General features: G+C 47.7%; 1 protein-coding gene across 1 annotated transcript in view; it reads left to right on the top strand.

Annotated features, from left to right (window-relative positions):
- Positions 1-17,302, top strand: part of SLC25A53 (solute carrier family 25 member 53) — a 30,020-nt gene extending 12,718 nt beyond the window's left edge. The window contains exon 2 of the mRNA XM_073639606.1: positions 13,633-17,302. Coding sequence (XP_073495707.1) covers positions 13,742-14,593 — 852 coding nt within the window. The 5' untranslated portion in view covers positions 13,633-13,741 and the 3' untranslated portion in view covers positions 14,594-17,302. The remainder of the gene's footprint in view (positions 1-13,632) is intronic.
- Positions 17,303-17,757: the final 455 nt, after the last annotated feature.

Genomic DNA, 17,757 nt, shown 5'->3' with positions numbered 1-17,757 from the left:
TGATGGTCTCAGATTCTGTGGGGGGGACGGCTCCCCAGAAATTAGACTTGATTCCTTCACGCAGCGTGTAGTGCATGCGTCGGCGTCCCTGGTTGGAATGACCTGAAAATGGCCGATTTGCTTTTTAGTAAGCAGCCAAAACTCTGGGGAACACCCCTTATTTACCTTACAAGGGGGGCTCGGCTTTGCGAGCCCACCCAGCTGCAGAAGACCAAAAATCCTTCAGATTCCATATCTTGGTGTGGGGGGGTCCCACATCCAAGAGGGAGACATCATCTTGACCGTCAGCAATATTCATGAAGATAGATATTAAATATGAAACCTCTATGACGCTCAGAATCTCAGAATCCATTATCTCAGTTCCCGGTCCTTCCTCAGTTATGCAAGTTATACTATTGTAATGGGAAAAAGGTGAGCATTCAAAAAACGTGGTTCCGATGTTTCTGTCAGACCTGTGCGTGATTAAAATTGGCATAAAACGTTTGTACAATTAAACAATGGGATTTTTGGAGGGATATTCTGGTTTGTACCAGCGCTTGCCCTGGACTGAGGTTTTATGGCGGGTCATAAAAATTCCTGGTTTGGGGGAAAGCAAAAGTGAATTCTATGTCTTCACTTACAAACAGATAGGGGGTGGGGTTTTTTTTTTTCCTTTTTTAAAACATCTCTCATTTTTAAAAACTCGGGCAGAAATACCTTTTGCCTGACACCTCCCCCTTTTTGACTGCGCTATGGAGGTAGGACCTTCTGGTACTCCTCCAAGCGTATGTCGGGAGGCTCCCCTCGCCGGGACAACCCATCGGCATTGCCATGCTCGCTGCCCTTGCGGTGTTGAACGGTAAAGTCGTACTGCTGGAGTGTGAGGCTCCAGCGTAACAACCTTCCGTTGGCACCTGACATGGTGTGCAGCCAACTCAGGGGGTTGTGGTCAGTCACGACAGTGAAGGGGCGCCCGTACAAGTAAGGCTGTAAGCGGTTGAGGGCCCATACAATGGCCAGGCACTCCTTCTCTATGGTGGAATAGGCCACTTCCCTCGGCAGCAGTTTCCGGCTTAGGTACAACACGGGGTGTTCTTGGTTCCCCGAGTCGACCTGGCTGAGTACAGCACCGAGGCCAAACTCACTGGCGTCGGTCTGTACTAAGAGTGGCCGTGTGCCGTCGACCGCCTTTAGTACAGGAGAGCTGCTCAGGGCAGTCTTCAAAGCCCTAAAGGCCACCTCGCATTCATCCGTCCATTTGACGGAATGGGGTAGGCTCTTCCTGGTGAGGTCTGTCAAGGGCTTCGCAAGGCTACTATAGTCCTGCACAAAGCGTCTATAGTACCCTGCGGTGCCCAAGAAGGACTGCACCTGCTTCTTGGTCCTGGGGGTGGGCCAGGACACGATAGCGTCCACCTTCCCAGGCTCTGGCTTCAGAGTACCCCCACCTACCCGGTGCCCCAGGTAGTGGACCTCGTTCATGCCCATCTGGCACTTTCCCGGCTTGATGGTCAAGCCCGCCTGGTGAATGCGCCCGAGCACCTGCTGCAGATGCTCGAGGTGATCCTCCCAGGTGGGACTGAAGATGGCAATGTCATCCAGGTACGCCACTGCGTACCTCTCCAGTCCCTGGAGCAGGTGGTTGACCATTCGCTGGAACGTGGCAGGGGCATTTTTCATGCCGAAGGGCATGACCGTGGATTCATACAATCCGAAGGGGGTGATAAAGGCGGACTTCTCCTGGGCCCCGGGGCTCAAGGGAATCTGCCAATATCCCCGACTCAAATCCATAATGGAGAGATAGCTCGCGCTGGCTAACCGCTCCAGCAGCTCCTCAATGCGTGGCATGGGTTGTGCGTCAGAGGCGGTGATAGCGTTGAGCCCCCTGTAGTCCACACAGAACCGGGTGGTCCGGTCCTTCTTAGGCACCAGGACTACAGGTGAGGCCCACGCGCTCTTGGACCGCTTAATCACCCCCAACTGCAGCATCTCCTCGACCTCCTGGCGCATGACATGCTGCACCTCGTCGGAGATTCGATAGGCTGTCCGCCGGAGTGGGGCATGATTCCCGGTGTCCACTTCATGGACCGCCACTTCAGTCCTGCCAGGCAGGTTGGTGAACACTGCTTGGAAGGGTTTCAGCACTGCTTGCATCTGAGACCTCTGGTCTGCGGATAGCAAGTCGCTTAGCTCTACATCCTCTAGGGACCCGCTGGCCTTCGCTTGGGCGAGCATGTCCAAGAGGGGGTCATCCTCCCCTTCCTCGGGCAGGTTGCAGACCGGTAGGACGCAGGTTCCACGTTCTTGATGAGCCTTCATCATATTAACGTGAAACGCCTTCCGCCTACCCCGCTCGTGGTCAAGGGTGATCACGTAGGTGACCGGGTTGAGCTGTTGGTGAATGACGTACGGGCCTTCCCAGGCCGCCTGAAGCTTGTCCTTTGGTACGGGGACCAGCACCCACACCTTCTGACCCACCTGGTAGGTCCGTTCTCGGGCGTTCTGGTCGTACCAATGCTTCTGGTCAGCCTGGGCTTGCGCCATGTTGTCATGCACCAACTGCGTCAAGGTCTGCATCTTGTCACGGAAGCGCATGACATACTCCACGATGGACACTCCTGGGGAGCTCGGCTCTTCTTCCCAGAATTCCCTTATCAACCCAAGGGGTCCTCGGACACGCCTGCCATACAGGAGCTCAAAGGGGGAGAACCCCGTCGAGGCCTGTGGAACCTCTCTGTAAGCAAATAGCAGGTGTGGGAGGTAACGCTCCCAGTTGCGACCCTGGGTCTCAACCAGCATTTTTAACATCTGTTTGAGGGTACCGTTGAATCGCTCACACAAACCATTGGTCTGTGGGTGATACGCACTCGATACCAGATGCTGCACCTGCATTTTCTTACATAGGGCCTCCATTAAGCGTGACATGAACTGAGTCCCCTGGTCGGTAAGCATCTCCCTGGGAAATCCTACTCGCGAAAAGATGGCCAAGAGGGCGTCCGCCACCTTATCCGCCCTAATTGAGGACAGGGCTACTGCCTCCGGATACCGGGTAGCATAGTCTACCACGGTAAGGATGAAACGTTTTCCAGAGCTGCTGGGTGTGGCCAGTGGTCCCACAATGTCCACAGCAATCCTCTGGAAAGGCTCCTCTATCACTGGCAAAGAGATCAGGGGGGCTTTGGGGGCCGGCCCTGACTTTCCCACTCTTTGACACGTGGTACAGGATCGACAGTAGTTCACCACATCTGTCCTCATTTTGGGCCAATAAAAGTGATGAGACAGCCGGGCCTTGGTTTTGCTGACCCCCAAGTGTCCAGCGAGTGGAATTTCATGGGCGATCCGCAACAACTCATCCCTGAATGGGTAGGGGACGACCAGCTGTCTTTCCCTCAGCCACTCCTGTTGGGGTGTACAGGGAACTGTCTCCCGGTACAACCTCCCTTGGTCCCAGAATACCCTCTCCTTATCCGACTCGGAGGTGGGTTTCTCCGCGAGGCTCCTTAACGTCTCCAGGCTAGCATCTGAGTGCAGAGCTGCCTGAAACTCCTGGCTGGAGGAAGCCAGAAGTGAGGTTAAGGCCACGTCCTCACTGGGACCCTCTGGGACCGGCTCTGGGTCCATACCTGATCCTGTTATTCCTCTGTCCGAGGAGGGTCCAGAAGGCAGGGCGTTACTTGCATTCTGGGCACTCTGACTGCGGGTAACAGCGGCTATATAGGCCGTCTCCCCGGGGAATAACACCGTCTCATTAGCCTGAGAGGCCATGAGAACTACTTCTCCATCATCCTCCATTACCTCAGGCACAGTGCTACGTATGCGGCAGCTACCATCAGCCAGGTCACCTTCTGTTGTGACACTGGTCACTGGCACAGCACCACCTGCTTCATGGTCCTCGTGCCTCTCCCCATTACCCTTGGCACTGACATTTGCTCCTGCTAGGGGATCCTCAGCAACATCACCCCGCAGAGTGACATGGCTGAGTTCTCCTGCACCTTCCAATACAACAACATCATCATCATCATCATCATCACCATCATCATGTAAAGCATTGACATTCACATTATCAGCATTAACCTTACCAACCATATCAGATCGGGGAGGGGTGTCAGGGACATAATAAGCAAACATCCTCCCCAAATCAGTTCCCAACAAAACATTTGCAGGTAGGTTTTTGGATACTCCCACTTCCTTCACCCCACTCCCCGCACCCCAATCAATAAAAACCCGGGCCATGGGCAAGGGGCATCGGACGCCCCCAATCCCAGTGACAGTCAGGGTCTTTCCTGGAATAAGCGCTTCAGGGGACACCAGTTCGGGTCGGATGAGGGTTCGTTCGGCCCCAGTGTCCTTGAGGCCTACAGTGAGAGTGTCCCCCACCCTGACAGACTGAAAGTTTTCACAGGCCCTCCCAACCGGCCCACCCACCAAAAGAACTGAGGCATTAGGCCCTGGGGCCTTGGATGGGGGGTTCTTCCTCTGCTTCTCTGGGCAAGTGGCGCTGAGATGACCAGTCTGGTTGCAGGAATAACACCTGCGGGCATCGGATGCAGGCAGGGCCTTGGCAACGGGAAAAAGGCCTCCGGAAGGTCGGCTGGCAGGGGCAGGGATGGTGGTTGATGGCTTACCCCCTTTCCAGCTGGCGACGACCGGCTTCCGCACCTCTGGTCTCCGGTTGGCCTCGTAGGTGTCTGCGATCTGCGCTGCTTTATTGGCATCAGGTGGCTCCCGATCCATCACGAACTGCCGTACCTCAGTCGGACACAGATGCAGGAACTGGTCTTTCACCATCAGGTCCTTTAGCTGCTCAAAGGTGGTCGCTGACAGTCCTTTGATCCACTGCTCAAAGTTGGTTCTGAGCCCGTCTACCACATCACGGTAGGTGTCCTGTGGTCCACGTTGGAGGGTTCTGAATTTTTTCCGGTAAACCTCCGGAGTCAGCTGGTACTTTTTTATCAGGACCTGCTTGACGGCCTCATAGTCTCCATCCTGCTCTCGAGGGAGGGAAGCAAACACCTCCAAAGCTTTTCCTCGGAGCCCTGGAGTCAAATATCTTGCCCATTGGTCGATGGGCAGCTGATACTGCCTGCAGGCCTTTTCAAAGCCTCGCAGAAATGTGTCCAAGTCCCCATCCTTTTCCATCACAGGGAAGTGCTCAGGACGAGGTTTAAAGCAGCTGGCACTGTTGGACTCACGGGTCTGCGTAGAGGGCGACTCCTTCTGAATCCGGGCTAGCTCCAGCTGGTGTTGTCGGTCAGCTTGGGCCTGTCGCTCAGCAGCCTCTCGGTCAGCTTGGGCTTGTCGCTCAGCAGCCTCTCGGTCAGCTTGGGCTTGTCGCTCAGCCCGCTCCTGGAATTTCAGGATCAGCTCCAGTCGTCCATCATGATTGTCTGTGGCGAGCTCCTCCAAGGCCATATGCAGGTGGGGGTCCACACTACCCTGGTTGCGGGTATGGCTGGCAATCACCGGTTGGACCCCGGGAGCAGCGCCATCCGGGCCTTGGCTGGCCGCCCCCTCATCAGGGCTCTGCTGTCGGACGGGCTCTGCAGCATCTTGTAACAGTTCAGAAATCATTTGTTCTTTGCTTTTGCCGTGGGGGTCAATGCCTTTGGTTATACATATTCCAGCAAGAGTGTCCTTTTTCTGCTGGCTGTACCAGAGTTCCCCAACGATGACCATGATCACCAAAATAAAAATAGAAAAGAAAAACCGAAGAAGGGTAGGGGTAACTGCTACACATACAGTATTGTCTCAGATTTAATAAACACTGAGTTCGATCTTCAAAACTTTTGTGCAAGTTTTTAGTGAGAGGAATGATTGCTCAAACCAGATCACTAATGTCCTATGATCCCACCGCTGCCACCAATTTGTCATGAAAACAACACCCACTCTTGGGTCAGACCTTGCAGCTCTCTGGCGCCCCCTTATCCTGCTGGTCAAACACGGTATTGACAGAGGATAAGCACGGGTGCAGCTGCTCTATTTTATGTCGACTATTGTGGCACGTGATGTGACAGGACGTATATATACCACCAGTTCCTTCCAGGAACGTATATATACCTCCGACCAGCCACCCTCAAACCACAATATCACATAAATACTGGTATACTGCCACCACCGATCGCTTAACAGGTGGATCGGGTACCTGGTAGGTAACGTGAATTAGCGGGTGAGGAACGTGTTTGCTCGACATAGGGCAAGAAGAAAGAAACTGGTAAATAATTAATGATTTACTCCCAAAAGGTGGGCAGTGTTTACAAAATATATACAAGATATTATAAAGGAGACAATTTACATATATGCATAAACAGTTATTAAAATAAAAGGGATAAGTAATAGCAAAACCTGCTTCACAAGGTGATGGTCTCAGATTCTGTGGGGGGGACGGCTCCCCAGAAATTAGACTTGATTCCTTCACGCAGCGTGTAGTGCATGCGTCGGCGTCCCTGGTTGGAATGACCTGAAAATGGCCGATTTGCTTTTTAGTAAGCAGCCAAAACTCTGGGGAACACCCCTTATTTACCTTACAAGGGGGGCTCGGCTTTGCGAGCCCACCCAGCTGCAGAAGACCAAAAATCCTTCAGATTCCATATCTTGGTGTGGGGGGGTCCCACATCCAAGAGGGAGACATCATCTTGACCGTCAGCAATATTCATGAAGATAGATATTAAATATGAAACCTCTATGACGCTCAGAATCTCAGAATCCATTATCTCAGTTCCCGGTCCTTCCTCAGTTATGCAAGTTATACTATTGTAATGGGAAAAAGGTGAGCATTCAAAAAACGTGGTTCCGATGTTTCTGTCAGACCTGTGCGTGATTAAAATTGGCATAAAACGTTTGTACAATTAAACAATGGGATTTTTGGAGGGATATTCTGGTTTGTACCAGCGCTTGCCCTGGACTGAGGTTTTATGGCGGGTCATAAAAATTCCTGGTTTGGGGGAAAGCAAAAGTGAATTCTATGTCTTCACTTACAAACAGATAGGGGGTGGGGTTTTTTTTTTTTCCTTTTTTAAAACATCTCTCATTTTTAAAAACTCGGGCAGAAATACCTTTTGCCTGACAGTGCCGAACTAGCAGCGCTTCGGATGTATATAGATGCATGCATAGCACACATGGGATTTCTAAAGATCCCATCCACGATGCTGTAACATCTGGACGCTGTGGGTTTGACGCTGTATAAACATGCAGCGTAAAACCTGCAGTGGCTCCTGATCGTGGCCACATACCCAAACTCACCCGCAGTATGTCAATTTCTGTAGTGGACACGCTAGTCTCCGCTGCACATTTTGACCGATTGAAGTGTCATTATATGCAGTGGATTCACATGTACCGACAAAAAAAGTGCAACATTAGTTTTGTACAAAATTAGTTTTCTCCGCAACAAAAGTACGCTGTGTCCAAAGCGCTGCTTGTTGCAGTTTGTGGGGATGTAGCAGCTAACGAAACAACTGTGAGCTGTTAATTATATCCAGGGACCATGTTTGCAAATGGCACCTTCCCAGGCTAAAAATAGCAGCTCACAGCTGCCCCAGAAATTACATGAATGGAAATGCTAATGAAGATTGGGTGAATGGGATCAGCTGACACCTAGCACTTTTGTTTGGTGATGACAAGGTATCAATCAGACCTTTTCATGACCAAACCTAATTAAAGTAAAGTAAAGAATTAAATAAACACACAGAGAAAACACTTTATTTGAAATACGACAGACACATTCTTTAATCATTTAGATTATATACTCGCCCTACTTCTGACAGTAATCCAAGGGCTTAACCCCTTAACGACCATGGGTCTTTCTGTTTTTGTGTTTTCATTTTTTGCTCCCTTTCTTCCCAGAGCCAGAACTTTTTTAATTTTCGTTCAATATGGCCATGTGAGGGCTTATTTTTTGCGGGACAAGTTGTAATTTTAAACGCCATTACTAGTTTTACCTTATCGTGTGCTGTAAAACGGGAAAAAAATTCCAAGTGCGGTGAAATTGCAAAAAAAAAAATGCAATTCCACATTTGTTTTTTGGGTCCTTTTTTTACCACGTTCACTGAATGCTAAAACTGAGCTGCTGTCATTATTCTCCAGGTTATTACGAGTTCGTAGACACCAAACATGTATAGGTTCTTTTTTATTTAAGTGGTGAAAAAAAAATACAAAGTTTGCTAAAAAAAAAAAAAAAAAAGCCATTTTCTAAGACCCGTAGCTTCTCCATTTTTCGGGATCTGGGGCCGGGTGAGGGCTTATTTTTTGCGTGCCGGGCTGATGTTTTTATTGATACCATTTTGGGGTAGATCCGATGTTTTGATCGCCCGTTATTGCATTTTATTGCAATGTTGCAGCGACCAAAAATACGTAAATCTGGCGTTTAGAATTTTTTTCTCGTTGCGCCGTTTACCGATCGGATTAATTCTTCTTTTATATTGATAGATCGGGTGATTCTGAACGCGGAGATACCAAATATGTGCATGTTTTTTGTTTTTAATTATTTTATTTTGAATGGGGCGAAAGGGGGGGATTTTAAACTTTTTTTATATTTTTTTATTTTTTGAAAAACTTTTTTTTACACTTTCTGCATGCTTTTATAGTCTCCATAGGAGACTAGAAGCAGCAGTTGTCTGATTGCTTCTACTGCATACAAGCGATGAGCAGATCGCTTGTATGCAGCAGAAATGCTCACTTGCTATGAGCGCCGACCACTAGGTGGCGCTCATAGCAATTGAGACATGACAACCACAGGGGTCTGCTGCAGACCCTGGGTTGTCATGCCCACCCATCGATGACCCGCGATCACGTGATGGGGTCACCGATGGGCGGGGCTTAGTACGCGCTTCCCGGATGTGAGCGAGTTAAATGCCTCTGTCAGAAATTGACAGCGGCAATTAAAATGTTAACAGCCGCGGGTGGATCGCGATTCCACCCGTGGCTGTTGCGGGCACATGACAGCTATAAGAATCAGCTGACATGTGCCCGGTTCAGTGCGAGCTCAGCGCCGGAGCCCCCGCTGAACCAGCCTTTCCGACCAGGTGCGTACTATTACTGACCTGGTCGAAAAGGGGTTAAGCAGTGTCCCACCAAATAACTTTATTTAGCTCTAAAAAGCAATTTGGTGGGACATTGCTTAAACCCTTGAATTACCATCAGAACTGGGGTGAGTACATTGGTTAATTTAAATGATTAAAGAATGTATCTGTTGTATTTCAAATAAAGTGTTTGTGTGTTTATGTAACTCTTTACTTTAATTTCCATTCATTTAATATCTGGGGCAGCTGTGAGCTGCTATTTTTAGCCTGGGAAGATGCCATTAATTTACTTTAATCCCCCCCTTTTCCATATAGATTGTAATCTTGGGGGCAGGGCCCTCAACCCTCCTGTAACTGTTGGAATGTGATACATTGTATTGTTTATATTGTCTGTATATGTCCCTACTTAATTGTAAAGTGCTGTGAAATATGTTGGCGCTATATAAATAAAAATTGTTATTATTTAATTAGGTTTGGTGATGAAAGGGTCTGATTTACACCTTTTCATCACCACACAAAAGAGCTAGGTGTCAGCTAGTCCCATTTACCCAATGTCATTAGCATTTCCATTCATGTAATTTATGCGGCAGCTGTGAGCTGCTGTTTTTAGCCTAGGAAGGTGCCATTAGGCAAACATGGTCCCTGGCCATTATTAAGAGCTCACAGTTGTTTCATTAGCCTCTATGTCCCCACAAACAGCAACAAGCAGCGCTTTGGACACAGCATATTTTTGCTGCGTCCAAAACGCGGTGTTCTAATGCCGCACATATAAAGACACTTCAATCGGTCAAATTCTGCAGCGGAAATGAGCCAGTCTGCTACAGAAATTGACATGTTGCGGGTGAGTTTGGGTACGTGGCCACGGTCAGGAGCCGCTGCAGGTTTGACGCTGCGTGTTTATACAGCGTCAAACCAGCAGCGTCCAGATGTTACAGCATAGTGGATGGGATCTCTAGAAATCCCATGTCCACTATGTGTGCATCAGAGGCTGCGAATCACCCATGGACACTGACATGCGGTGCGTATTTCAGGACCGCTGCATGTCAAATTCTCTTGAGTCGCTAGTTTCCGCAACAGAAATTTGACCACTAGAAAGTATTGAATGCGATAAATCTGCATGGTTCAGTGAACACATACAGATTTACCTGCGTTCAATAGAATGCAGCATTTTGAACGCAACAAAAAATATTCGTCCAAAGCGCTGCTACGTGTGGATCATGGGCACAGAACCAAATAAAAAAAAATGGTGTGGGCTCCCGTGTCTTTTTGATAACCAGCATAGGGAAAGCCGACCGCTGGGGGCTGATATTAGGAGCCGGGGAAGGGGCCATTATCCAACAATGTTCCCTGGCTATTAATATCAGTCCACAGCTGTTTGTTTAGCCTTTACTGGCTAGATTACAGGGGGACCCCAGAAAAAATTGATATGGGATCCCCCTATAAAATCTAACCAGAAAAGGCTAAACAGCCAGCTGTGGGCTGGTATTAATAGCCAGGGAAGGGGCCATGAATACTAGCCCCCTCCGCGGCTATTAATATCACCCCTCAGCAGTCCCAGAAATGGCGCATCCATCAGATGGCGCTTAGCTTCCGCTCTTCCGACTAGCCTGTAGCAGTGGCGAGTGGGGTAATGGGGTTGGGGTTCAGCCCAGGCTAGTAATGGAGGGCGTCTATAAGACGCACACATTACTAACCGTGTTGTAAAATATTCGCCATCTTTTCAATAAAGACACGGCCAGAATAAAGTATTTTAATGAAGTAAACAGTTTCAAATTTTTTTTTATTGTGTTTTCAGTCCCCAAATCCCTCGATCTTCTGAAAAAAAACGTAAAATAAACAGCCATATCCTTCACCTGTCCGCCGTCATTACGCAGTCCACGATTACCGCCAATGATTGTCCCTCGGCGATCCGAGTCACTTCTACAGCAGTGACATCAGCAATCTCTGATGTCACTGCTGTAGAAGACAGCAATGTATACTGACAAGGAGTGTAAAATCATTCCTGATGGTATACATGCTGCTGTAGGAGGTCACTGGAGTTCATCAGCTGAAGATCAACCCCGGTGAGCTCACCACCATGGGAACATTCTTCAGAATGAAACTGATCGCTCACGTGACCGCAGGTCCTGGCAGCGCAGTACACTGCTGGGAGCGAGCGCGCTCCCCACAGTATAATGCCGGCCGCTGATCTGAAGACATTGCCGAGGACCAGGAGGACAGGTGAGTATAGTGTTTTTTTATTTTTACTTTTTTTAACTGCGGGCACGCTGGCTCAGGAGACTACTGCTTCCTCCAGCCGCACCACTCTCGCTGTTATCAGTGGGAGCAGCGGTCGGATGAGAAGAGTAGTACTCCTCCTCTGCCGACCTGGGTACCACCTGCAGTGCGTTTCCGCTTCAAATTCGCGCCCATTGGTTTTAATTGAAACGCAGCAAATCCGCGGGTATAAATATTATACCTACAAAAAATTGAGCCGAATAATATGGCAAATTTTTTTTACAAAAATTGGTATGGATATGGGTACTCCCAATATATATATAACCTACAAACAGACTGAGTAAGATCCCCTACAAGAATCATAAACCATAACAATACCCTGTGTTCCAAATTATTATGCAAATAATAGTTTCTCAGATTTTCCCACATTCCCTATATGAATTGCAGTCATTGTAATTTTCCAGTCCAATAACTATTAGAGAACAATTGAAAGGTTTTTGTACAAACTGTCTATGATAACAGGATATTTTTAAAACAATAAAAAACTCAAACTGCACTCAAAATGCATGTTCCAAATTATTATGCACAGCAGAGTTTTCAACCTTTTCATTTTAATAAAGAACAAAATAATGGTCATTTTTGAAATTATAAGCATTAGCAGGTTATTACACACTGAAATCAAACCGTTTTTACTCAAAACTTTATTCTAGGTGATGTTACATTTGCACATAGGACCCCTTGTTGGAAAGGAGCTTCTGAACTCTCTCGTCCATTGAATTTGTCAGGTTTTGGATGGTTTCTGCTTCAATTGTTTTGCATAAGGACAGAATACCCTCCCAGAGCTGTTGCTTAGATGTGAACTGCCTCCCGCCATCATAGACACTCCTTTTGATGATGCTCCAGAGGTTCTCAATGGGGTTGAGGTCAGGGGAGCATGGGGGCCACACCATAAGTTTGTCCCCTTTTATGCCCATAGCAGCCAGAGATGCAGATGTGTTATGTGCAGCATGAGACGGGGCATTATCCCTGCACATAGTACCGGGTGTCAGCTATGACAATCAGCTGACACCCGGCGGCGATCGCGCCCGCACAGCCTGTGTGCACATGCGATCGCCATGACGTACTAATACGGGTCAGGCTCTTAAAGCCCAGGGCGCAGACGCGTATTAATACGTCTTGGGCTTTAAAGGGGTTAAGATAGCCTATGAATTTCTTAGTCTTTGCTGAAAACCCAGACACATTTGTAATACAGAAGTAACAATCCCTAACGTGATCCCTCTGCTCGCTCCATATCAGCGAGACAGCAAACGGCATTGAAGATCGCGATCCCGTTATCCAGAGTCTTAGATTGGCAGAGCAAGAAGTGCAACATATATGAGGTGCCCGGGACTTATCTTAGTCTCCAATTGCACAACCCAAATATAGTTCTTATGCTTTCTTGATGAATGGACTTATGTTTCTTCTCTGACTTTTCAGAGTGTACTCACCGCAAATGTAACAGAAAGTGTCACGGCTATTACTGACGACACATTTCAGAGTAGATTTATTACAAAATACTAGAGATATATATCAAGCAATTGGAATCAGGATTGATCTCGGAAATGGTAATGTTCATGAACTCGAAATTTGATCGGCTACAGCTGACGCCACATATATAATGATGATGCATGTATGGCAACATGCCGCTATTATAGACAGGTCTGTTACATGTCCAGACAAGATTTCTTTATTGAATTTGTACTATATGTGTATATATTACATATTTACACTGCAACAACATATTTTTCAAACGAGTTAGGAAAAAAAATGTAAAATTTTCTGTGACAAAATTTTTACAATTAGGTGCTTTAACATGTTAGCAATAAATAGTACATTTCACGTCTTATCTCAAACACCTTATGTGATACAGAAATTCTGATTTCACCTCTGAAATGGGGACCATGAATTCTATATAGAACACCCAAATTCATTCAAGAGACAAAAACCTTGTTATTCAGTGAATTACCAATCTTGGGTCTGACCTTATGTATGCAGAAGATCCAGTCTGCACGTCTTCCTCTGTTTACTGTACCTGAATGGAAACATTGATTCCTGAGGCTGAACTGACGAGCAAGCAAATCTCTAATAGAACACAACTATAAGATTGACATGACCGGTGCTCCGTGCTGGAAAAAGTCTGCATGCCTTAGAGCTGTGGATTCTGCTATACACCAATTGGTTCAATAGTCTTGAGAACAAGGCCAGCTCCTCACAGCAAGTATAATAAATAATTCCAGTGTGTCCTCTAGATCATATGCCCTCCTCCATGTATCTATGCCTGTCAGCGGGTCCATCAGGAAAACTATCATGGCGTATTAAATGTTTTACTGATAAACTTATACTTCATAGTTTTGTTTTACTATTTTAACTATTATTTTTACAGGACTCCATAGGACAAAATGCACAGTTACTAAATAGAAGATGAACTCTGAAGCTTTCCTACCCTGACATTCCACCTTCAAAAATATTTTTACCTCCTAAAAGCAAACAAAATGGAAAGTCGAGATGCTCCAAGATGGGGCAGCTGGAGTAGTAGTTACTTTGCTGGAGCAACCTCAAGCTTTCTCTCCACTGTTCTAACATTTCCCATCTATAAGACAATTTTTCGACAGCAGCTTCACACATTGACTATCCGAGCTGCCACACGTCAGTTGACCAAAGAAGGTGGTAAACATCTTTATCGTGGACTGGCACCCCCCCTCATGGCAAAAACAGTTCAAGGGACTTTGCTTTTTGGAACTCAAGGAAGCCTCCAACATTTTTTCTCTAGGGGAGGTACCCCAGGTGCAAAATCTCGAGCCTTTTCTGGGTGTTTAGCTGGGGCAATAGAAGCCATTTTGTTAGTACCATTTGAAAGAATTCAGAACATTCTGCAGGACAGTCGTAATAATGTACATTTTCCTAACACACGTGCAATTGTGCAAGAGTTCCAGACTTACAATAAAAGACAATGGCTAACATGTGGAATGTACAGAGGATTCTCCATAATACTGGTCAGGAACATGGTGGGAAGTGCCATCTTCCTTTCCTGCAAAGAGCCATTGCGAGACGTATTGACTTATCCAGGTCTTCCTATCTGGGCCCCTTCTCTAGGCTCTGGGGCCGTCAATGGTGCCTTTACCTCACTAGCACTTTATCCATTAAGTGTTTTAATAGCAAATATGCAGGCAGAAGTAGGAAAGGACCTACCTCAGTTAAGGAAAGTAACCCTAAGAGTATGGAATAAGTGTGGAGGAAGAGTCTCTCTTCTGTACCGTGGGGCATCTCTCATTATCCTGCGGTCTTGCATTACCTGGGGAGTTACAAACTCGATTCATGATTCTTTGAGTAAAAAACTTCTATAAAACTGGTCCAAGAGGTGTATCTAGGTTTTCCGCCAACCTGGGCAAGAATTCAGTTTTCGCCCCCCATCCTCCCGCCTCCAAGCACATATGTGGTTTTCACACCCAGTCATGTGCCGACGAGCTGCTCTCCCGAATTCTCTCAATGTTCAGTGAAAAACTGAGAAGCTCGATGTCACGTGCCCGAAAGTATGAAGATCACATATGAGTGAAGTGGCCGTGTGATCACTGCTGGAACCTGCAAGCAGAGCTGAATCCTGACCCTGAGGATATTACACTCTGTCAGGATTGGCTACAGGGCTTCATTTTATAATTAAAGGGTGCTTCCAGGTTAGAGATGAATGATTTCAGACTTTCTATGTGACTGCAGGCTACTGAATTCTCACAGCGCTTGCACTGCGCACTTTTAAGATTCTCCCGTGGCAAGAGTGGACTGTAATGTCAGCACAAGCATGTGCTTTGTATACTTCTGGCCACGTTCCGACTAGACCTGTCCAGTCTTGTTCAATTCATTTTTATTGAGTGAGGCCACACGTCTAGTCGGCACGTGACCACATGTATGAAAATTGCCCGCATCAGAGAATCCTGACAGCGTGCAGTGTGCACTGAGCATTCAGAAGTCTGCAGTCACATAGAATGACTGCGGACTCATCACAAACTTGGACAACCCCTTTAATGCTCCGAACATAAATAAAAATATGAGAATCACACATCCCCCCAGCTTCCCATACTGTGTCTGCACACATCCCCCCCAGCTCCCCATACTGTGTCTGCACACATCCCATCACCTTTGCTCCCCATACTGTGTCTGCACCCATCCCATCACCCTCACTCCCCATACATTTTTCCCTAGCTCCTCATGCAATGTACGCACCCATACCCCAATCACCATACTGTGTCTGCACCCAGCCCCCACACTGTTTTCTCACACATGCCACCATCTCACCTCTTGCTCCACATAATGTGTCTTCAATTTTCTCCCGCTCTCCCTATTGTCTTCTCCTGCCCCTTTCTTGCTTCCCAAACTTGTCCTCAAATATTCCACGTAACACTAAATATCCCCCACCCCTCCCTCCACACTTAATCTCCCACTGTAAATCTCCCCACACACTAAATTTCTCCCAACCCTCAACAGTAAATCTCCCACATTAAATCCCCCCACACTAAATACCCCACCCCCCACAAATACTAAATGCCCCTACAATAAATCTCCCCTCGTTACACTTAATCTTTAGTGTCTTCAGCTCAATTCGTCTGGAGCACTTACCACCAATGTTCTGCAGCAGCGCCGGCGAGTGATGTCAGCAGCATGATCATATGACCTGATCATGCAGCTGGTTTCGCGCTGACCCAGCGGTCAGAGCTTCAATTGTACCCGCATCTGAACGACTTGCTGCACCTTCTGTGAGCCAGCTATCATTTTGACAGCCGGCTCAGAGAGCGGTCGACTCCCATTTCGGGGGGTGGCAAAATACAGCCGCTGGCGGAGACACCTCGGACCGCCGCATTAGACAGCCCAATGCCACTCCCCTGCCGGTTGCGCCTGTGGCAGATGCCCCTCCAGCCCCTCCTAGATACGCCTCTGACTGGTCTTATGGCTCTAAGGACGGCATGTTAGAACTATGGGTTTCTATTCTTTGTAAAGAAACAGAGCCAAGAAATATATTTACTGGGAGGCCTGAGAAGATAAGATGGACACAAGTTTCTTGTCTTCTTAAGGAGAGTGGCCCCAGAACCCATCTATAGTGTGAATGTCAGCCTGCAGTTCTTGGGGTTACTATTCCCCTCCTGAACCCACCAGTCGTAAACGGTGTTCTGTGTATTTTTTCGCTGCTCACATTTTTTGTGCCATTGTGTTTGCAGGTTTACAGATAATTTTCTGCCCTTACATAGGATCTGACTTAATAACTGATGATAATGTACATCGTTGCAGAATATGATGGCTCTATATAAGAAGTATAATAAATGATACCAGTGTTTCCTCCAGTTCCTATACCCGCCTCTATGTATGGCTGTCAGCATGTCCAGCAGGGATACTATCATGGCGGATCCAGTGTTTCCTCCAGTTCCTATATCCGCCTCTATGTATGGTTGTCAGCATGTCCAGCAGGGAAACGATCATGGCGGATCCAGTATTTCCTCCAGTTCCTATACCCGCCTCTATGTATGGCTGTCAGCATGTCCAGCAGGGATACTATCATGGATTATCCAGTGTTGCCTCCAGTTCCTATACCCGCCTCTATGTATGGCTGTCAGCATGTCCAGCAGGGATACTATCATGGCGGATCCAGTGTTTCCTCCAGTTCCTATACCCGCCTCTATGTATGGCTGTCAGCATGTCCAGCAGGGATACTATCATGGCGGATCCAGTGTTTCATCCAGTTCCTATACCCGCCTCTGTGTATGGCTGTCAGCATGTCCAGCAGGGATACTATCATGGCGGATCCAGTGTTTCCTCCAGTTCCTATACCCGCCTCTATGTATGGCTGTCAGCATGTCCAGCAGGGATACTATCATGGCGGATCCAGTGTTTCCTCCAGTTCCTATACCCGCCTCTATGTATGGCTGTCAGCATGTCCAGCAGGGATACTATCATGGCGGATCCAGTGTTTCATCCAGTTCCTATACCCGCCTCTATGTATGGCTGTCAGCATGTCCAGCAGGGATACTATCATGGCGGATCCAGTGTTTCCTCCAGTTCCTATACCCGCCTCTATGTATGGCTGTCAGCATGTCCAGCAGGGATACTATCATGGCGGATCCAGTGTTTCCTCCAGTTCCTATACCTGCCTCTATGTATGGCTGTCAGCATGTCCAGCAGGGATACTATCATGGCGGATCCAGTGTTTCATCCAGTTCCTATACCCGCCTCTATGTATGGCTGTCAGCATGTCCAGCAGGGATACTATCATGGCGGATCCAGTGTTTCATCCAGTTCCTATATCCGCCTCTGTGTATGGCTGTCAGCATGTCCAGCAGGGATACTATCATGGCGGATCCAGTGTTTCATCCAGTTCCTATATCCGCCTCTGTGTATGGCTGTCAGCATGTCCAGCAGGGATACTATCATGGCGGATCCAGTGTTTTCTCCAGTTCCTATACCCGCCTCTATGTATGGCTGTCAGCATGTCCAGCAGGGATACTATCATGGCGGATCCAGTGTTTCC

Source organism: Phyllobates terribilis, unplaced genomic scaffold (assembly GCF_046119375.1).
Source record: "Phyllobates terribilis strain yellow unplaced genomic scaffold, ASM4611937v1 Scaffold_7__3_contigs__length_470593459, whole genome shotgun sequence".
Lineage (NCBI taxonomy): Eukaryota > Metazoa > Chordata > Amphibia > Anura > Dendrobatidae > Phyllobates > Phyllobates terribilis.
This window is presented reverse-complemented; position numbering and strand designations above follow the sequence as displayed.